The sequence below is a fragment of the Meriones unguiculatus genome, chromosome X (assembly GCF_030254825.1).
Source record: "Meriones unguiculatus strain TT.TT164.6M chromosome X, Bangor_MerUng_6.1, whole genome shotgun sequence".
NCBI classification, from domain to species: Eukaryota; Metazoa; Chordata; class Mammalia; order Rodentia; family Muridae; genus Meriones; species Meriones unguiculatus.
Window position 1 is genome coordinate 14,717,197 of NC_083369.1, and position 22,775 is coordinate 14,739,971.

Below are 22,775 nucleotides of genomic sequence, written 5' to 3' on the forward strand. Positions count from 1 at the left end.
TTGGTGTGGCCAACAAAGTTAGACCTAAAACTTGAACCTTGAGTTTTCATAATTGTGTTTGCTATTACACAGAGATGATTAAGGCTAGCAGACTGTGACTAAATGAGATCAGGTACAATAAAACAGCAGGAAGTTAAGTTCCCATGTCTTTTCAACTAGAGCCCCTCTGCTTTTATATTCTTTTATGTATTGGGCTTCAACATAAGCTCAGTAAGTCTTTTTCTCTTACCTTAAGTGAACAGAATAAATATTCTGGGTCATGTCTTAGAAATCTGTACAGGCATATAAAAGGACTATCCAATTCTTTGGGAAAGTTGAAGATGAGGACTTGCTTGAAGAAGGCTTGAAGAAATGTTGAAAAGAGGAGTGGCTGTGGCATTGCTGAGACCACAGGGAGAACAGGAAAAAGAAATAGTAATAAAATGACAGAAACTGCAAGGTCAGAGTAGCCAAATAGAAGTAGGTATGGGAGGAGAAGAAAAAAAATGCTCCAAGGTGGATAGGAATTGTGATCATAGAACTTAGGTTAGGAATCCTAGTATGGCTGGGATCTATTGAAGAATTTTAAATAGAAAATTTTTTCATCTCAGAAAAATCATTTTGTGTATCAATGTGGAAGGTGAATTGGAGAAAATAAAATGAATGTTAAAACGCTTGTTAGGATGCTATTAAAATGATGTAGGTAAGAGGTAATAGCAGGCCTAAAGGAAGGTGGTGACAGTAGGGGGCCATACAGTGTAGTTAATAAATGTTCTGTTTGTTCCTTAGGTTTTATTTACAAGTTCATTTCATCTTGCTAATAATATGATAGAATTTATTTTGCCATTTGCAATGAAACATTTCCTGTCATTTGAACCTGCTTTTATTAACACTATATCAAAGCTACCTCCTCTTATTACAGCACAATTGTGGCTACAGTCCCTTATATCTATAATTTTATTATCTTTAATTTTTCATTAATTTATATATATATATATATTTTCTCCCTTCCTCCAACTCCCAGGTGGTTCCCACCTCCCTACCTACCCAGCTTTATCTTCTTTCTGTCTATTGTTTTGTTTTGGATTTTCCCCCTATTTTGTTTTGGTTTTTAATTTTGTGGGTTTATTATCCTTAATTTTTAATACCACTGAAAACGAAACATTCTTTTCATCAGCTAATACTATCTAGTTACTAAGTAGCGTGCCTTTTATATGTTTTTTTTCTGAAACTACTTATTTTTAATTTACCTGATGTGATGATGTGTCTTTCTGCCTCATCATGTCCTCTTTATTGCATAATTATTCTTGTATTTCTGTTTAGTTTTACTTTTCAACTTTCTAATTAGATTTGATGTCTCAGACTTAGTTTACTAGTCACTCGACTATTGTTTTGTCTCTTATTTTTATAGCTCTTTAAAGGCAAGAACTACATTCTTCCCTTGCTCTCTTCCGTAGTGAGCCTTTAAAACAAAAAATTCCCTCCAGGCATAGTGCCGCACGCCTTTAGTACTTCCTACAGTAGTACCTCCCCAGTACCTAAGGAGCAGAGCCAGAGAAACCCTGTCATGAAAAAACAAAAGGGAGCGGGGAGCCTCTGTAGGAGAGTATCACTAAACTTGCATCATTCCTCAATAATTGACTGTCATTGAAAAGTTTGTTAATTGAGTGCTTAGTCTCACTCTGTTAAGTCTCTTAAGGGAGCTTTCTGAAAAGAAGATAATTAGTTTTACTTCGTATCTGGTTTTGCTTGGGTCTTTTTGTGCTCTTATTGTCACACCACACACCAACCCTTTATATTGTGTCTTTAGTTCTTTCTTGAATCTGCCTTATAAGTCAAATTTACTCACCACTGTATCACATTAACTTATAGTTTCTTAAGTCTGCACATAGGATTCTTAATTTTTGTTGCCAGTGAAATTTTTTTCTTTTGGAAATTCAGTAGCTTCATAATTCAGTGAACACTTTTTTTATAAATATCTTTTATTTTTAAATAATTTTATACATTCACTTGTATCCCAGCTGTAGCCCACTCCCTCTTTCCCTCCCAATCCTCCCCTCCCTCTCTCATCTCCTCCCTGCCCCCTTCCGAGTCTACTGAGAGGGGGTGTCCTCCTCTCCTTCCTTCTGGCCCTAGCTTATCAGGTATCTTCAGGATGGTTGCAATGTCCTTATCTGTGGCCTAGCAAGGCTGCTCCTCCCTCAGGGGGGAGGGGAAGCTCATGAGTTGATGTCAGAAACAATTCCTGTCCCCCTTACTAGGGAACCCAGTTGGATACTGAGCTACCATGGGCTATGTCTGAGCAGGGGTTGTAGGTTATATCCATGCGTTGTCCTTGGTTGGACAAATAGTCTCATAGGAGACCCCTGTGCTAAGATATATTTGGACCTTGTGGGACTCCCTGTCCCCTCTAGGATATACTAATTCCTCCTTCCTTCATATGATTCCTTACACTCTGCCAAGGCTTGGTTATGGGTCTCAGCATCTGCTTTGATACACTGCTAGGTAGGGTCTTTCAGGTGCCTTCTGTGGTAGGCTACTGTCCTGTTACTTGTTTTCTCCTACATCCAATGTCCATCCCCTTTGTCTTTCTAAGTGAGGATTGGTCATCTTACCCCTGGACCTCTTTCTTGTTTATCTTCTTTAGATGTACATATTTTAGTATGTTTATCCTATCTTATAGGTCTATATAAGTGAGTATATACCACGTGTGTCTTTCTGCTTCTGGGATAACATACTCAGGATTTTTTTCTAGATCCCACCATTTGCCTGCAAATTTCATGATTTCCTTGTTTTTAATTGCTGAGTAGTATTCCATTGTGTAAAAGTACCACAATTTCTCTCCATTCCTCAGTTGATGGACATCTGGGTTGTTTCTAGGTTCTGAGAGGACTGATATCTGGAATATATAAAGAACTAAAGAAGTTAAAAGGCAATAATCCAAGTAACCCAATTAAAAAATGAGGTATGGAGCTAAACAGAATTCTCTACAGAAGAATATAGAATGGCAGAGAAACACATAAGGAGATGTACAACATCCCTAGCCATCAGAGAGATGCAAATCAAAACGACCCTGAGATTTCACCTTACACCCATCAGAATGGCTAAGATCAAAAACTCAAGAGATATAACGCATGCTGGAGAGGTTGTGGTGAAAGGGGATCCCTCCTCCATTGCTGATGGGAATGTCAACTGGTACAACCACTCTGGAAATCAATCTGGCACTTTCTCAGACAATTAGGAATAGTGCTACCTCAAGATACAGCTATACCACTCCTAGGCATATATTCAAAAGATGTTCAAGTACACAACAAGGACATTTGCTCAACCATGTTTGTAGCAGCCTTATTCGTAATAGCCAGAACCTGGAAACACTTTTTTTTAAGTGAGTTACTTTCAGGATCTTCTGAATTATGTCCTCTGAGTGTATTTATTTCCTTGTTTGCCTTTTTTTTTTTTTTTTTTTTTTTTGCTTTATAGCTTAGGCTCACCTTGAATCCACTATGTATCTTAGGCTGTCCTTGAACATCTAGTAGTTCTCCTACTTCAGTATCCTGAAGGCTGGGATTACAAATATGAATCATATCCAGCTCTCTGGTAATGTTCCTTTTGCATTGATAAAACCAAAAGCAGCTTAGGGATGAATGGGTTTATTTGGTTTACAGGATACAGTAGTCCCTTATCACGGTAAGTCAAGAAAGGAACCTAGATGCAGGAAATGAAACAGAGACCATGAAGCATTGCTGCTTACTGGCTTATTCCCTCTGATCTGCTTGGTTTGCTTTCATTTTTCTTGAGAATGTTTTATTATTATTATTTACAAATTTATTATTATTTAAAATTTTTTTTACAACTTATTCATTATATATCCCGATTGAAACCCCCTCCCTCAACTCCTTCCAGTCCCACCCTCCCTCCATCTTTCCCCCTTTCCCCTTCCCCTCGTCCACTGAAAGGGGGAGTTCTCCTCCCTTGCCATCTGCCCATAGCTTGCTTAGTCTCATCAGGACTGCCAGGATTCTCTTCCTATGCGGCCTGGCAAGGCAGCATCATCAGAGGCGAGTGATCAGAGAGCAGTCAACTGAGTTCATAAGAGAGGAAGCCCCTGCTCCCCTCACTGAGAGATCCACATGGAGACTGAGCTGCCAATTGGCTATATCTGAGCATGGAGTATAGGTCCTCTCAATGCATGGTCTTTGTTGGTGCATCAGTCTCTGCAGGACCCCCTGGGCTCAGGTGTTTTAGCTTTGTTGGTCTCCTTATGGGGTCATGTCCCCTCTGTGTCCTTCTATTACCCACCCCCATCTTCCATAAGACTCCATTCTGTTTGGCTGTGAGTCTCAGCATCTGCTTCGATCCCCTGTTGGGTGGAGCCTTTCAGAGGGCCCTCTATATATGCTCCCAACCTGTTTCTTCTCTTTCGCCATTTCATGTATCTATCTTGTTTGCCATTGTGTATAAGATTTAATCATCCTCTTTAGGGTCCTCCTTGTTGTTTAGCTTCTTTAGGTCTGTAGTTTTTAGTATGGCTATCCTATATTATATGGCTAATATCTACTTTAAAATGACTGTATACCATACCTCTGTTTCTGTTTCTGGGTTACCCCACACAGGATAATCTTTTCTAGTTCCATTCATTTGCCTGCAAATTACATGATTTCCTTGTTTTTAAAAGCTGAGTACTATTTCGTTGTGTAAATGTGCCACAATGTCTGTATCCATTCCTCAGTTGAGGGACATTTAGGTTGTTCCCAGATTCTGGCTATTACCAATAAAGCTGCTATGAACACAGTTAAGCAAATGTTCTTGTTGAATGGTGGGGCATATTTTAGGTATATGCCCAGGAGTGGGATAGCCAGGTCTTGAGGTAGTGCTATTCCCAATTTTCTGAGAAAGCAACAGATTGATTTCTAAAGTGGTTGTACAAGTTTACATTCCCACCAGCAATGGAGGAGGGTTCCCCTTTCTCCACAGCCTCTCCAGCATTTGTTGTCACTTGAGTTTTTTATCTTAGCCATTCTGATGGGTATGAAGTGGAATCTTGGGGTCATTTTGATTTGCATTTCCCTGATGACTAAGGATGGTGAGCATTTCTTTAAGTGTTTCTCTGCCATTTGATATTCCTCTGTTGAGAATTCTCTGCTTAGCGCTGTACCCCCTTTTTTAATTATATTATTTGGTCTGTTGGTGTCTAATTCCTTGATTTCTTTATATATTCTGGATATTAGCCTTCTGTCAGATACAGGGTTGGTGAAGATCCTTTCGCAGTCTGTAGGTTGTCATTTTGTTCTGTTGACAGTGTCTTTTGCTTTGCAGAAGCTTTTTAGTTTCATGATGTCCCATTTATTGATTATTGATCTTAGAGCCTGTGCCGTTGGTGTGTTTTGTCATGAAGTTGTCTCCTGTGCCAAGGAGTTCAAGGCTCCTCACTTTTTCTTCCAACAGATTAGTGTGTCTGGTTTTATGTTGAGATCTTAGATCCACTTGGACTTTAGTTTTGTGCAGGGTGATAGCTTTCAGGCTATTTGCGTTTTTCTACATGTGGACATCCAGTTAGACCAGCCCCATTTGTTGAAGATGCTATCTTTTTTCCATTGTATGGTTTTAGCATCTTTGTCAAATCAGGTGTCTGTAAGTGTGTGGGTTTATTTCTGGGTTTTCTGTTCGATTCCATTGATCCACCAGTCTGTTTCTATGCCAGTACCATGCAGTTTTTATTATTGTTGCTCTATAGTACAGCTTGAGATCAGGGATGGAGATACATCCAGATCTTTTATTGTACAGGGTTGTTTTAGCTATTCTGTGTTTTTAGTTTTCTTATATGAATTTGAGAATTTTTCTTTGCTTTTTTTATACATCCCTGGACCACTTACCCAGAGTGGCACCACCCCCAGTGGGCTTGTCCCTCCCACCTCGATCATCAATCAAGAAAATGTCTTACAGACTTGTCTACAGGTAGTCTAATGGAGGCTTTTTCTGTATTCAGGTTCCTTGTCTCAGATAACTCCAGTTTGTGTCAAATTGACAAGAAAAACTAACTGAGGTAGTACTACCTTCTGTCCATCCTTTTAATTTTTCACAGTAATATTCTTCAGGCATTGTAAGCCTTCACCAAACTTAGGAATTCACCAAAACAGGTTCTTAGTGATAAAATAGTGGTGGCTGATTTTCGACTATTTGATTCCTAAATATTAGTGTCACCTTTGCTAGCATGTATGTAAATTTTCTCTGGGAAAATCTTTTCCGGCAATAAACTTATAAATTGCATAGGTTTTAGTAATAAAATCTTGGCCAGGGCCACGTTTCATAATACGCTTAAGTAGGTGTTTTGTTCCTCTTAAGTACAGTGTACACAGCCTAAGTTCCGTACCCTTTATTACGAAAACAAAAGCCAGTAGAACTGGCATAGAAGCATTTCTGTACTTCCCTTTTCCAGCACCGTACCACTAAGTCTCTTTAAATGTGGACTGCATGTTGGTAATTATAGGGAGGACAAAATGGGGATTTAAGGTAAAGTACCCTAAATGAGGCTTTAGGTTGGCTTTCTCCACCCTGATTTTGTGTACAATTTTCTCTCCTAGTCTTTAGCCCTTTATTCAAGCTATAATACCTCAAAGCATAGTTTACTGAACAGAGATGTTACTGTACAGTTTTATTAGCCAGCACATGATAAATATAAGGTTTTACTTTTGTCATTCTTAACACTAAAGTACAATACATTAAAATAATTTTATGTAAAGCATGGAATAGCTAATCAGCTTATTTTAGGAACTTTCTCTGAGCTTGCATACATTTACTTTTGACACATAAGAACCACAGGGTGGCATATGAGCCCAATTTTTGCTGTCATCTACTTCTAAGGAGCCAAGTTTATAATTGAGATATGAAGTTTAATACCATTATCGTTACTTCTCTTCCTCTTTTATTACATGTTTAGTCATTTTTTTTTTGTTTATTAAAACAGTCTAGTATTATTCACACATGAGTTTCCTGATTAGAATACTAGGCCAGGCAGTAAAATCTCAGCACTCGGGAGGCAGAGGCAAGCAGAAATCTCTAGGACAGCCTGATCTACATAGGAAACCCTGCCTCAAAAGACAAAATTAGAATAACAACAACAACAACAACAAAAAAAAAAACATACATACAACAAGAGAAATTATTTTACTTCTACCCTTACTTTTTAGGTTATTGAAGTCTATTATTTGGTTTTTGTTGGGCTAGTTGGTGCCAGATAGAAGGAACAACTGGGTCTTATCTTTATTCCAGGTCATGTGCTAAATGTCCTTTTGGAGATAAATCTTTTTTTTTTTCCTTTAATTCTTAAAATTTATTTACTGGTGGAGGTAGAAACCACAGTGTATGAGTAGGCATCTAGACAACTTGAAGTAGTCGATTGGATTGTAGGTACCTTTTCTGACTGAGTCATCTCCCTTTGTTCATTTTGAGACAGAGTCTCACTCTGTACTTGAAACTCACATGGAAGTCACTATGTAACTACACTAGGCTGTCATAAATTCATGGCATTGCTCCTGTCTTAGTGTCTACAGTGCTGCAATGAAGTGGAATGTATTTCTACATGGCAAAAATGAAGTCAACTATCTGGCTCTTGGAGATAATCCTAAGCAAGACACATAAGCTTCATGAACCTTATAATTCTCAAGAAAATAATAGTACCTACAACCTCACAGTGACAATGCACACACGCACAGCCTCATATGTAGTAACTGCATCAATGTTTAGTGCTAGTTTCCTTTCTATTGTTGTTATATTGCCATTTTGTTAAGTTCATTTCTCTGAAAGTAATATAGACTTAATTTTTTTGAAAGAAGCGTCATATAAATTTTTTATCCTTAGAATATCAAAGGTTGACATATGAATGAAAACATTTAGGGGCCAAAGGAAATAATCTTAGCTATGCTGTGAAAGAAACAAATATTTGAGGCTTGAGTTTCCTTGGAGATGAATCATATCACTTGGCAGAATATTAACATTAATTATGAAATACCAATAATCACTTCTAATGAAGATAGCATGCACTTGCCAAGAAATGAATACTCTTCCCAATAACTAAGGATTTTCTTTCCTCTTTTCTTACATAATATATCAGAAGAATTATCTTTTGGCCATGTGATGCTTATGTAGCATTTGGGTTTTGGTATTATATTATTTAGTTTAATAAAGAATCTCAGTTTTCAATTAACTGCATAGTAATTTTTAAAATAAGACAGTACTTCTGATATCTTCCTACAGAGTACACAAAATATACTTGCTATTAGTGCTTTATAATGCTGCTTTGTATCTTTTTCTTTTTCTCTCTCTTCTCTTTTTAACAAGAAAAACTAGTAAGAAGCCCAGGCTACCAAGTCTTTCTTTAGGTTACAGAGTCCACAGTGCCAAATAGCATATTCTCAAATTCTGGCAAGCTAAGGTGCCTTAAGCATTATTGCCAGTATAAATTACATCATATATAATATATCTTTGCTAGCCAGGGTGTTTTGCAAGACTGGGGAAGGATTGAGTTGGACTCCAGAAATTGTTTCCTCATGGAGAATTTGATGCAGTACAAATATTTACTACTTGTTAAGCCTAGTGATGCATGCTTGAGAAGCTGAAGCAGGACGGTAACAAGTTCAAGGTCCATGCTGGTTCATTTCTATTGTGTGACTCATAATTTGTGTCTAATAATAAAGGCTTTAAAGAGATATGAACGTTGGATGTTCCATGTGAAGTTCTTAGAATAGTGCTGCCATATATGTGTACCTTCTGTTTAGCTCAGAGAGTTCCACAGTGGGCTGACTTGGGTTCACATCTCAGGTTAGTAACACTATACCTTTTTAATATGCTAAAATACAGCCTATGGAGTAAGCATTCTGATCCGCTCTCTATCCTAACTTTCTGTTTGACAGTCTGGTGTTCTATCTCCCTTATTACAAAAAAAAAAAAGTATAAAAAATGTAATTATCTTCCCTTTGTCTATTTTGATCCAGCCCTGGCTGGCTTGGAACTTGCTATGTAAACCAAGCTGGCCTTTAGCCCAGAGAGGCCTGCCTATCCCTCCCACGTATTAAAGATGTGTATGGTGGCACCTGGGTTGTGAGTATTTTCAAACCAGAAAAACAAAATACCCACAAAGCATTCGTGTATATTTGTCAGTTGTTAGTGTTTTGCTCTATTGGCCTTATCTACATTAGTGACAAATTTTACACCACAAGCATTATGGTGTTTGTTTGATTTTTAAAGATTTAATCTTGGGTGGGGGTCGGTGCTGATGAGATGAATCAGTTTCTATAGTGCCTGCACAGCAAGTATAAGGATCTGAGTTCAGATTCCCAGCACCCATGTAAAAGTTCACCATGGCAGTGCATATACTTTACCCTGGGCTGGGGGATGGGTGCAGTTAGGGGGTCTCTGGAGCTCTTTTACTAGCCAGTCTAGTCAGGTCAATGAACTCTTTATTTCAGTGAGAGATCTTGTCTTCAGTATTATGATGGAAAGCCATCAGGAAGACACTTGCCATCAACTTCTGGGCATATATGACTTAAGCATGCATCTCTAAAGTATGAAGACATTTTTTATATAATAGCCATACTATAAAATGAACGTTTTAATTTTGTAATGTCCAGTTGTCTCTACATGTCTTATAACTATTTTGTTAATATCAAGGTCCACTAAAGTTTACATATTTCATTTGGTTATTGAGACTTTTGCTATACCTTTCTTTTAAAAACTCTTTTTATGCCAGGAGGCACATCTCAGGTTGCATGTGTGTGTGCGTTCATGGTGCCCAGTTGGTAGTTCTTGGCCTAGGAGGAGAGAGGCTGTGAGCTGGGTGTGCCTTTGTCCAGTCTGGTCCATTCTTTGACCCATGTTGCTCGCCATCGACTGCACGGGGGCAGCTGGCGGCCATCCTCCCCTCCCCCTCCCCTCTCCTACTGCCAGGGCCAGTGTTGTTGCCCACAGCCCCACTGCCCGCTGGTGGCCCTCTTTCCCAACCAGCTTTTTCCCCCTGCACTTCCACTGCTGCTCCAGCTTTTATGAAGCCTGAGTGGGTGTCCTGAGGTTGGTGAGAGGGTCCTGGCATCCTGTGTCCGCCCGACCCTATCTCGGTGCCTAGCTTATCACATTCCTGTGCTTAGGTTTACAATCTTTATTATGTGCAGTCTTTTCTGTCCGTTTTGTGTTTATTTAGTGGTGGGGGTGGGGTGTCTGTCTGTCTGTCTGTGTTAACTTGTTCTTGCTCTCACATTTTCCATACACTGGAACTCAGACATTCAAAGGTTGAGTATATTTGTGGCAGATACTCTTTTGTTGTTGTTTTTGTTTGTTCGTTTGTTTTTCCTTCAAGACAGGCTTTCTCTGTAAAATCTTGGTTGTCCTGAACTCGCTTTGTAGATCAGGCTGGCCTCGATCTCACAGAGATCCACTTGCCTCTGTCTCCCTGAGTGGTGGGATTATAGGCTCCTGGCTGTGGCAGATACCCCTTTTTCCCTCTTTTTTTTTATTATTGTCATTTATTACAATTTATTCAATTTATATCCCTGCTATAGCCCCTTCCCTCCTCTCCTCCCAATCCCACCCTCCCTCTTCCTTATTTTCCTATGCCCCTCCCCTAGTCTACTGATAAGGGAGGTCCTCCTCCCCTTCTATTTGACCCTAGCCTATCAGGTCTCATCAGGTCATCAGGATTGTTTTCCTCTGTGGCCTGGCAAGGATGAACTCCCCCCTCTACACACACACACACACACACACACACACACACACACACACACACACGGGAGGTGATCAGAGAGCCAGCCACTGAATTCATTCCAGAGAAAGTCTCTGCTCCCCTTACTAGGGACCCAACTTGGATACTGAGTCTATGTGCTACATCTGAGCCAGGGTTTTAGGTCCTCACCATGTGTTTTCCTTGGTTGGGGTATCATTCTCTTCAGGGCCCTTAAGGCTTGGTTTTTATGGTTCTTTTGGTCTCCTTTTGGAGTTCCTGTCCCCTCCAGGTCTTTCTGTCTCCCACTTCTTTCATAAGATTCCCTGCACTCTGCCCAAAGTTTGGCCATGAGTCTCAGCCTCTGTTTCAATACCTCCATCAATAGTCTTTGAGAGGCCCTCTGTGGTAGGCTCCTGTCCTGTTCCCTGTCTTCTGCTACCGTCGTCTGTTGCGTTTGTCCTTCTGAATGAGGATTGAGCATCTTCCTTTGGAACTTCCTTGTTGTTTAGCTTCTTTGGGAGTATAGATTTTAGTATGTTTATCCTATATCATGTGTCTAATATGCACTTATGAGTGAGTATATACCATGTGTCTCTTTCTGTTTCTGGGTTACCTCACACAGGATGATCTTTTCTAGTTCCCACCACCTGCAAATTTTATGATTTCCTTGTTTTTCTAATTCTCTTTAGCAAAGGTTATGTGCTCCAAACACAAAAGTCTAATATGATGTTCATTCAGTAAGCTTTCTAGTTATTTACTGCACATGCTACAATTTTTCTCTCACTCCTGTCTGGGGGAAGAAATGGGCTTCAAATGTGAGGATAAAAGCTTTTGGATCATGCTTACTAAATTTCTTCATTAAAATGCTAGACTTCTTCAAGTAAAGGACTTGAAGGGCTTTTTTATAACGTTTTAAGTGGGTCATATGGCAGTTAAGTTTTCTCTGACCTTTTATTTGCAGGTATTATAAAACTCAAATTCAAAGTGATGGTAAGCAAAATATTTTTGAAATATGGCAAACCTCCTATTCTGCCCCCAGGAAAAGCCTTGATTATTTTTTAACAATTTTATTTTCAAGGTTAGATTTCAGAATTAATTAGATGGGAATTTTTGTCAACTTGCCAAATATTTTAAAGTTCTAAATAAATGAATTTAAACTTTTAATTTATCATTAATTTTGTTTTATTAATTGAACTAGTCAATTTTAAAGCTTAAACTAATTTAGGTGGTTAGCTGAAATACAGACCATGCTTTTTTCAGTTTGTAGGCATAAATTATCTAAGCAAAAATAAAGTTTAAACAAAGAAAAGTAAAGGTACACATTTGGATGTAATTTAAACCTCATTTTGATGACTGTTGGCTTAGTGATTATAGATTCTGTTCCAGTATTGTTTTCAATAATAGTGTTACTATAGCAACAAACATAAATTCTGCTTTAAAGGGGGAAAATAAACCTTTCCACTGATTGTATCTTATATGAGATGAAAACTTTAACTTTCATAGTTTATTCTGGATTTGCAAGACTGTATTTCCTGAAGAACTAGTCTGAGGATCCTGTTACAACTACTTTTTGGCCCTCATAATCACATTATTCATTTCTCATACTGATGGAATACCACAATTAATTTAAAAGCCAAAGATGTGGCAACAGTATCTGCTTTCCTGCCTCTGAACTATACTATTTTCTATTTTTTTTTAAGACAAAAACTTTGTGTGTATTATGTTTTTATTCTTAAAACCGAGAAAGAGCATGTTGGGGTTATATGCATGAATTTGTGCAAGTGCTCATCTGACCAGAGGTTAGCACTTTCCGTCTCGATTTTTTGAGAAGGGGTCTTGCCACACCTGGTGTTATGCTAACTGGCTCGTGATTCCTAGAGTCCCTTCTTTTTCTCTATCCTCGGGTCTGGATTTACAGACATATATGGCCATGCCTAGCTTTTTTTCCCCCCTTTCCTTTCTCCAAGACTTCTATTTTCTTTTCCTCTTTTTCAAAATGCTCCTGCTTTTTATTTATTCTTCTCTAATATATTACATCCCAACTGCGGTTTCCCCTCCCCTCTGCTCCCAGCCTCTCTCCCACACACATCTACCTCCCCTCAGAAATGAGCAGTCCTCTCAGGGACATCAGCCAAATACCTCAATTTTTATGTATGTACCGCACATCCAAACTCAGGCCCTTGTGCTTACAAAGCAAGCATTTTACCAACTGAGCCATCCCCCTAGGGTATTAAAATGATGATTATCACAACACACAAATTTGTCTAAGGGCTTGAGAATTGTCAGTACAACCAGTATGTAAGGAAATTATTAAAGTATACTGCTAATTCATTTCATTTTAGGTGTCATAATAACACAAAACAATTTTAATGCCTTTCTTACGTGAAGGGAATAGTTGATGAAGCTTTTCTGTATAATACAGTGTTTCTCAATCTTCCCAATGCTATGACCCTTTAAACACAGTTCGTCATGTTGTGGTGACCCCCAACCATAAAATTTTATTGCTACTTTATAACTGTAATTTTGCTACTGTTATGAATCATAGTGTAAATATTTTTGGAGATAGAGTTTTACCAAAGGGTCACAACTCACAGGTTACTGTGTTATACGATGACATAATGTAAGCTCTATTCACTCATCAATAAAAAGTGTTTTTGTTTGTTGTTTGTTTGCTGTAAAATGATGTCCATGCAAAGATAGCAAGGGAGAAACGTAGGTTTTAACTAAGAATAATCCATTCCCATTTATACATGTATAAGTATATGAAGAAATACATAACATGCTATTGGTTGCTGTCCCCAGGGTATAGAGTTAGATATTAATATTGCGTTCATTAATTTATTTGAAAAGAGAGACATTCAATTTCATTAGAAACAATAGAGTTTCTGGTTTGCTTTTCAGTTTTGTCTTGATGGAATGAGGAAGGTACTATATTAGCAAGGCTCCAGAATTTATTAATGGTAGAATCAAAGTAATGTGAACATTTCCTGTGACTTACTGGTATTTCAGTTGGCTGTGAATCAAAAGGAACGTTATTGCCTGGGCAGAGGTTGAATTGTCAGCCTTACCTGACCTTAATTAGGTGATCATGTTTCATTTTGATAGAATAAATCTTGAATCTGGAATGAAAATGATCAAGTAGTCCATGTCAGCTTCAGTATGAGCAAGAACTAGTCTTTCACAAGTTATTGCTTTGGCTTTTACATTTTCTTTCATTAAATTAACTCATACTGAGGCTGGAGAGATAGCCCAGCAGTTGAGAGCACTGGCTGTTCTTCTAAGGGACTTGAGTTTGATTCCAAGCACCCAGCTTCATAGTCGCTTACAACCGTGTATAATTCCAGTTCCATATAATCCCTGCTCTCTCTGGGCTTTGTAGGTACTAGCTACATACATGGTGCACACAGATGAACGCAAGCAAAACACCCATATACATAAAGTCAAAATAAATAAATCACAAAAAAAATAACATACTAGTTAAAGAAAAGTTACAAGTGTTAAAAGTAAAGAAAGATGAAAGACCTTATGACTGTCCAAAATCTTTTAAGGGATCTAGGAAATGGAGGAGCCATGCCTCATGAAAATAAGCATTCTCTGCAGTATGATATAATAATAATCACTGGCTAAGTGTTGGGAAATTCAGTCGCTTGTCTCAGCTAGTCCTTTGTGTAATTGGAAAAGTTAATTTCCTGGTCCTCAATTTCTCCTCATTTCAAGTCAGCAAGTTTGGGTTTTGAAATTATAGGATGTTAAGGACTAACCTGATAAAACTCGCTGATATCTCAGGCCCTTGTACTGTGTGTGTACACATGTATTTCTGGAAAGGCTTCTCCTTCACAGTAAAGAGTTAATGTCTGAATTTGGTTGTAATTGAGAAATGAACATTATATTCAATTGACATGGTGTTGTTGTTTTTTGTTTTTGTTCTTCGTTTTAAATCGGGTGTTTCTGTTTATTCTGCTATTCTTGTAGCATCTTGTTATACCTGTGAACAAGTAGTATTTCATCCATACTTAACTTCTGTTCAAAGCAGAGTTATCAGTGGGATAGCCCCAGAGCCAGTGATGTAGAGTTGTCTTGGTTCCTGGAGCTTTGTTAGAGAAAGAACTGATAGTAATTTTGGTGACAACTATCACTTATTACCAGGCAGAAGTAAACTAGGTACTATTTTAACCTTTGAGCTGTGTAACTTATATGATGTATAAGAGAACAACTATTCTAGTTCTATTTCATATGTTCACCCATGAAAATATTAGAGTCTGGGTGTGGTGATTGAGGCCTGTAATCCCAGCATCCAAGACACTGAGGCAGGAGGATCATGAGTTTGAGGCCATAGCAAAACTCTGGCTCAAGAAAACAATCTTGAGTATGGTGGTTCATGATAGTCCCAACAATTATGAACTCAAAGCCAGTCTGGGTTGTATGAGACCCTGTTTCACGAAAACAAACAAAAATACATAAATTAAATAATACGTGTTAACTGGTTTCTTTCCTTTTTTACATTTTCTTTTATTAAACTAGATTTAGTGTGCTTGGGGTAGTCATGGAGTCTCTTTATCTTTGGAGATACATTCATAAAGATAGGTACATCTCTTTGTCTACTAGTCCTAGTAACTGCTCAAAGGTACATCTCTTTGCCTGCTAGTAATAGTAACTGCTCTAAAGGTTGAGCAAGTGATGATAAACTTGTCTAGTGAGATTCCATCCAGTAACTAAGATTTAGATGAACTATTTTTACATTAGGCAGTATGTTTCATAGCATCTCTGTGTTCTACCAGGAAATTTTCTTGAAATCCTTTGTGTGGTCTTTTAAAAACTTGCTCATTTCAGCAAAGGCAGTAGCATATACTGATGTCAAGATGAGTTACCAAGTCCTAGTTATAGCTATGTCTTTTAAAAGTCAGTTCTATTTCCTTTTTGAAAGGAATTAACTTTTTCAAGTAAAGATATGATCCAGATGGGGAAAATAATTATGATCTTACCCCTCCAAAACAGGATACCATACTTGCAGAACTTCTTCAGATACATAAAGAGCACATTGTAGGATATCATGAACATGATTCTCTTTTGGACCACAAAGAAGAAGAAGAGCTGACTGAAGAAGAAAGAAAAGCAGCGTGGGCTGAATATGAAGCAGAAAAGAAGGTATTTCATTCAGAATGTTGTGTGGGGGGAGATGTTTAGGGAAAGGAAGGGAATGTATAGGAGTGACTATGATTCTTGTCCATTGTCTACATATATGGGGATGTCACAGTGAACTTTCTTATTTTATATCATAAAGATATACTACCAACAAATACTACTTTTGGAACTAGGTATAGAGTCTGTAGTCCAAGCTATTTGAAAGGCTGAGACAGGGAGGTTATTTGAGGTCAACATTTGGAGTGTGATCTGGTTTATAAACTACAAACAAGCAAAATAAAGGGTTGTTTTTTTGTGGTTTTTTTTTTTTTTTTTTTTTTTGGTCTCTGTCTTTATGTCCGTCATTAGACAGAACAATGAAGAAGTTGAGGGGTCATATCTGAAGGAAGACATGTTATTGCAGTTGGTCCTTGGGTATAGGCTACCAGTTAGGAATCTCAATTTAAGGGGTTTGGCTGCACTCAGTTGTCAAGTAGGGAAAAGAAAGCAGTTTATACCTCAAAAAACTATTCCATTTCTGTTTAGCCCTTGCTGAATTTAGAGCTGCACATTGAATGTCAATCTCCACCAAGAATTTTATTTAAAATAATTTGTATCTGATTTAAATAGTAGCCCACTTGAGCAGAAATGTGCCTGAGCATGGAAACCTTATCCTAATACCTGAATCCTTTTCAAACTCCTAACTCATTGTACCAGACTGCTTTAGTGTTAATATGATGTTAGGAGTCTCGTCAGAATTCACTGAGTTCCCTCAGTGTGTGGGAATTACAAGGGGAAAAAAAATACACCTTTAGGGGTTAAACCTTTCTATGTAATAAGATCTTGGTTTTGGGTAAAAAGGGTGTTTTGTTTGTGTGTGGAAGAGTGTTAATAATTTCCTGGATCTGAGAAAGCAGATTCCTTACTAAACCAGTAGGTGATGTAGAATTTCAAGTTTTTAGTCACAATGTGAAAAGTGCAATTTTTTTTTTTAAGGGCCTGACCATGCGTTTCAACATACCGACTGGGACCAATTTACCCCCTGTCACTTTCAGCTCTCAAACTCCTTATATTCCTTTCAATTTGGGAGCCCTGTCAGCAATGAGTAATCAACAGCTGGAGGTGAGTTGTAAAGGACAAAGGTAGTTTAACTGAATTAAAGGCAATTCCAACTGCCTTGTTGCAGGTTCCCTATGTAGGACTATCACATTCTCTAAAAGATTACCCTGAATAGACCAAGAAACCTTTCTTTTATTTGTTGACCTTTTTTGCCAACCTAATATAGTAAAATGGAGTTTGTAAAGAGCAAAAATAAATCAGTCTTTGATTTAATGCAGTTTGAATTATTTTAATTAAGGAGTAATAAGGTAGCTGAATGGCTAGGTAAATAGCACTTTGATCACTTATAAAATACCTGGAAAAACAAAGCACTTGTTTAATGTTTGAAAGCAAGTTAAATGCATCCATGAGCTTACATGCAATAAAAAGGTGCCATTAGATGGATGCTACTGTCCATCATTATGAAGTGTGTGATTTAAAACTAGAGTAAACTATGAATTAAATAGGAAATATATTACTAGTTTAATAAATTTTAAATTTTAATTTATTTTTATTTTTGTGCACTGTTGTTTTGCCTATATGTACGTTTGTGTGAAAGCATCAGATCCCCTGGAACTGGAGTTACAGATGGTTGTGAGCTGCCATGTTGGTGCTGGGAACTAAACCTGTGTCTTCTGGAAGAGCAGTTAGGCCTCTTAACCACTGAGCCATCTCTCCAACCTATAGTTTAACAACTTAATTGAATCTATGGCTTCATTTTTAAAATTTGCTCATGGGTTCGTTTAAGTTAATTGATTCAATAAACCCCCAAATCATATTTTCCTAAAATGTCTTTTGCACACTGAGTTTTACTTGTAGATACTGAATTTTGCTATTCTCTTCAACTGTTTAGGTTTTAAGTCAAGTGCTATATAAATTGGCAAAAGGAATGATCTGTACACTTTAAAGCTATGCTGTCTTTCTGCCCTATATAGCTTATTTCTTATATCCTTCTAGGATCTTATTAATCAAGGAAGAGAAAAGGTTGTAGAAGCAACAAACAGTGTGACAGCAGTGAGGATTCAGCCTCTTGAAGATATCATTTCAACTGTAGTAAGCAGAACAATAGTTATCTTACTTCAACTTCCTATTTATGTGCACCTCACATCGTTTAACTTTTGTTCATTTCTCTACTTTCTGTGGGAAAAATAATGTCATCCTTATACTTTGATTCAAAATAGTAAAGTTCCAGGAAGCTGGTTAGCAGTTTCAAACTGTAATTGATACGTTTTTCCTAGATATTGACATAAAGGAGAAATGGGTAAAATTATAAGAATTGAGATATCAAGCATAGAAATGTATGCATTTTTTTTAATGTATAAACACATTTTAATGGAGCAGTTACACAAGTTAAATCCAAATAGTTCTTACTCCAGGGGAAGTCAACTCATATACATTAGACAGCTTAGTACCCTGCTCTCCTCACATGGGAACGTATTTAGGTACCTTAATAATGTCCCTTTAATTGTACAGTTATCAGGAGTAAATAGAAATGTCTTTCTTTTAGTGGAAAGAAAACATGAATCTCTCTGAGGCCCAAGTACAAGCACTAGCATTAAGTAGACAAGCCAGCCAGGAGCTTGACGTGAAACGAAGAGAAGCAATCTACAACGACGTACTGACAAAACAACAGATGGTAAGAACTCTGTCTCTAGGCTCGGCTAGATTTTCTTCAGTTTGTAGTCAGTTGGTATGAATGTAATGGCCATATAGAATGAATGGCCATTGATTGTTTTCTCAAGTTTTGCTAAAGACTAGTAGTGTTGAGAGATATTTGGCTAAAGGAGTAATGCCACAGTGGGTTCTTCCAGTTGTTGTTGTTGGGTTTTTTGTTTTTTTTTTGTTTTTTTTTTTTTTTATAGAATGTATTTCTTTATAATTTTGTTTTTATCTATTTTGGACATTTAGAACTGTCTCAACACTTTTGCTTCTGTCACTTTCTATTATCTTCTAAAAGTAGGCATTTTAGTGTATTCATTTGGAGACGGTGGTGTCCTGAATGATGTGAAGCACCTACTAAGTTGCCTGAATCTTCTGAAAGCTACCATATTCCATGATCCTTGATTATCATTCCCAGCAGAGCCTTGACACTGGGGAATTGATTTCTGTGGCATGATTTTACTTTGAAAGCACTGTGGAAATGTGTGGTTTTAAATTTATCTTAGGGAATTTAAGGCTTTTATTCCTACTGAAAATGCTTTTCCTTTTGGTGTTTGCCACTAAAATGTTTATTTGTCATCATGTGAAATATTCAAGAGAATGGCAAAGAAAGGAGAGTTGACAAAAAGTGCTGTAACTAATACTTGAGACTAATTACAGTACAGGACAGGTTACTATGGCAACTAACCTATATGCTGCCTGCAATACAATAGTCAAGTCATTAAGAAAAGTTAGTACTAAATGGTGTTACTAACTGGTTTCTACAGTAATGGTCCTGCGAATGCCATCAAATTAGTAATGGTGATTTTTCTTTTGGTATGGTACTCCCTTAACAAATTGATTTCAACTCAAAACTTGATACTTGCCTCTTTAAGGCGGGACATATACTTGTATATATACAGCTCCCTTTTCTCTCTTCAGCTAATCAGCTGTGTTCAGCGAATCCTTATGAACAGAAGGCTCCAGCAGCAGTACAGTCAGCAGCAACAGCAACAATTGACTTATCAGCAAGCAACACTGAGTCACCTAATGATGCCAAAGCCTCCAAATTTAATCATGACTCCTCCTAACTACCAGCAGATTGATATGAGAGGAATGTATCAGTCGGTGGCTGGTGGTTTGCAGCCACCACCCTTACAGCGTGCACCACCCCCAATGAGAAGCAAAAATCCAGGACCTTCCCAAGGGAAATCAATGTGATTTTGCACTAAAAGTTTAAAGGATTATTAAAATCATAAAAAGATCTTTTATTTTTTTAGGAATCAATGACTTAACAGAACTCAACTGTATAAATAGTTTGGACCCCTTAAATGCCAATCTTACGTATTAGTTTTAAATTTTTTTAAATAGGGCATACCATTTCTCTCTGACATTTGTCAGTGATGTTGCCTACAGTCTTCTTACACACATTGAGTACAGAAGATATTTCCAATTGTTTTCAGTGAAAACAAATCCTTCCATAACAGAAACAGCTCCACAGATTTCCTCTCTAAATTTTTATGCCTGCTTTTAGCAACCATAAAATTGTCATAAAATTAATGAATTTAGAAATTAATAAAGATTTATATATTCGCTCTTTACATATAAAACACACAGCTGAGTTCTTAGAGTTGATTCCTCTAGTTACAAAATACTTTTGTACTTAATCCATTTCTTGATTAGCGTGCTTGAAATGGTTTTAATATTCTTTTGACTGAAGTCTGAAACTGGGCTCCTCCTATATTGTCTCCGTGATTAAAAGTTAGATCTAAGGATTATCTTAGACACAGAAGTGTGCAATATTCTTAAATACTACTACTCTAAAGTTGGAGGAGCCTTGCCGTTATCTTAGCATTGTATAAACAGCCTTAAGTACAGTCTAAGATGAGAAAATTCCTTTTTCTTATTTAGTCTTTCTGCCATTTTTCATTTTCAGTTGTATGTGCTGAAGTAATTACCGGTAAGATTTCAGGGTTGTGAATTATCCTCTACACATGAGTTTCCTGTCTCCTGGCACTAATGGAAATACATCCATTAGCCATGGTGCCAGTGCTGGTGCTTCATCCTGTTGCTGGCAGTGGGATGCAAACTAAGAAAATCAAGTTAGAGCACTTGAAGAGGTTAGTGCCGAAGTTGTGGTTTCAAGCTCACACCCTGTTTTGTAAACATCAGCAAAATGGCAGAACCTTTGCTGACTTTTAAGTTCACATGAGGAATGTGCTTTAACAGTCCCCAGTACTGTCAGTATTGTGAAATAATTCCTCTTAAAGATAAGGATCACTGGCTTCTATGCTCTTCTTTTTACTCATCACCGTGTTTCTTTTTTCAAGTTCCTTTACATTTTAATAAATCATTTTCGATTTTGATTTTTCTCCCCAGTTGTGATCTCTGGGTTGATGATGATGATGATCTCTTCCTCTTCTTCTCCTTCTTCTTCTTGCATAAAGTTAATTCACCTAATACTCCATTGTATTTCTATTTTTAGATCCAGGTTTGTGTAAAAAAAAAAAAAAAAACAACTTATAATTATGTTCAGTTTGATTGCTTAAGTGTCAATAGCCCAATTGTGTTTGAGTATGGGAGTCGACCCATCATGGCAATACCATTTTTGAGATGGTGTAAAACAAGTAGTAGAAACAGCTAAAGAAAAGCTGGGTGGAGTATTTGTTCTAGGCATCACTGGAGTTGATTGAATTGAACATGTGCTAAAACTGGTTTTAGTTGTTTGGATAATAAAAGATTTCCACTTTTATCTTGTAAGGACCAGTGGTTAAAATATCCATACTCACTGGGTTTATGATGGAGACTATATTAGGTTTGGTGGCTCCACCTTCCCATGATAAAACACACTAATGAACTCTATGCCTTTGGATATTGTGCCAGCCATATAATCAAGTTTCTTTAATTAGGGAGCAGGTGTGTGTTTACTTTGGAAGAAATGAAAGAAGCAAGATTTGTGAGATAAATATTTGAAAGCAGTATGCTCTGGCCAACTGTTATCAGAATACTTTAAAACTGATTTACTAGGCCTGGGAATTTTCAACATGGTCTAATTATTTACTCAAAGACATAGGATGTGAAAATTTTAGGCTACCTTCTAGTCCGTTTTCACAATGGATGAAGCTATAACTTGAAGAGTAGTAATTAGAAGGACTAATTGGAAACAGGGCGTTTGAAATAAATCTTGGACCACTTTGCATACACTCTTCTCACTTGACATTTTAGCAACATGATATATGTACTTTGAGTATAACATCAAGTTTTAACAAATATTTAAAGACAAAAAACCATATAAGATACTAAAAAGCTCATTTTTATATTTGTTTTAGATGTTTTAAATAGTTGCAATGGCTTAAAAATGACAACTTAAAATGTTGCTTGTAATACAGTTTTGCCTGCTAAATTCTCCACATTTTGTAACCTGTTTTATTTCTTTGGGTGTAAAGCGTTTGGCCTAGAATCGTGATATTGTACATGTCTGTCCCAGTTGTATAGTAACGTTTCAGTCCATCATCCAGCTTTGGCTGCTGAAGTCATCCAGCTGTGAAGACTTGCCGTTGTTTCTGTTAGACTGCTTCTCAGTTCTGTATTGAGTATCTTAAGTACTGTAGAAAAGACGTCACTTCTTCCTTTAAGGCTGTTTTGTAATATATATATAAGGACTGGAATTGTGTTTTTAAAGAAAAGCGTTCAAGTATGACAATATACTATCTGTGTTTTCACCATTCAAAGTGCTGTTTAGTAGTTGAAACTTAAACTATTTAATGTCATTTAATAAAGTGACCAAAATGTGTTGTGCTCTTTATTGCATTTTCACAGCTTTGAAAAATCTGTGCACATACTGTTTCATAGAAAATGTATAGCTTTTGATGTCCTGTTTAATGGTGGTTCTTTTGCACATTTAGTTGTTTACTATTTGGGAGGTCAAGAAGTTTGGTTTTTGAATCTGTTATATACTAAATTCTGTAAAAGGAGATCTCTAACCTCAAAAAGAATTTACATACCAGGAAGCCTTGTGTGTGTTGTTTCAGTTTTGGTTGTCTTTGTGTAAATCCATCACCATTCTCTGCTTCCCCACAGCTGTGCCACTCATTTAAGTCAAACAGGGCTACTTCCTACCCTTGTTGTGGGTGATCACTGCCCAAGAAGCCCTAGCAGATACATAGAAATCAAAGAAGTCAGTTTTCAGACTTCCTGATCAGTGCCCACCCCACCCCCCCCCCTTTTT

General features: G+C 37.3%; 1 protein-coding gene across 8 annotated transcripts in view; it reads left to right on the top strand.

Moving 5' to 3' along the window:
• The window catches only part of Atrx (ATRX chromatin remodeler), a 156,253-nt gene extending 133,915 nt beyond the window's left edge, over nucleotides 1-22,338 (top strand). For all 8 annotated transcript variants that reach the window (XM_060374617.1, XM_060374619.1, XM_060374622.1 and 5 more), the window contains 5 exons: nucleotides 15,686-15,835; nucleotides 16,808-16,933; nucleotides 17,867-17,962; nucleotides 18,417-18,545; nucleotides 19,490-22,338. In XM_060374617.1, coding sequence (XP_060230600.1) covers nucleotides 15,686-15,835; nucleotides 16,808-16,933; nucleotides 17,867-17,962; nucleotides 18,417-18,545; nucleotides 19,490-19,768 — 780 coding nt within the window. In that variant the 3' untranslated portion in view covers nucleotides 19,769-22,338. The remainder of the gene's footprint in view (nucleotides 1-15,685; nucleotides 15,836-16,807; nucleotides 16,934-17,866; nucleotides 17,963-18,416; nucleotides 18,546-19,489) is intronic.
• The last annotated feature ends 437 nt before the right edge of the window (nucleotides 22,339-22,775 follow it).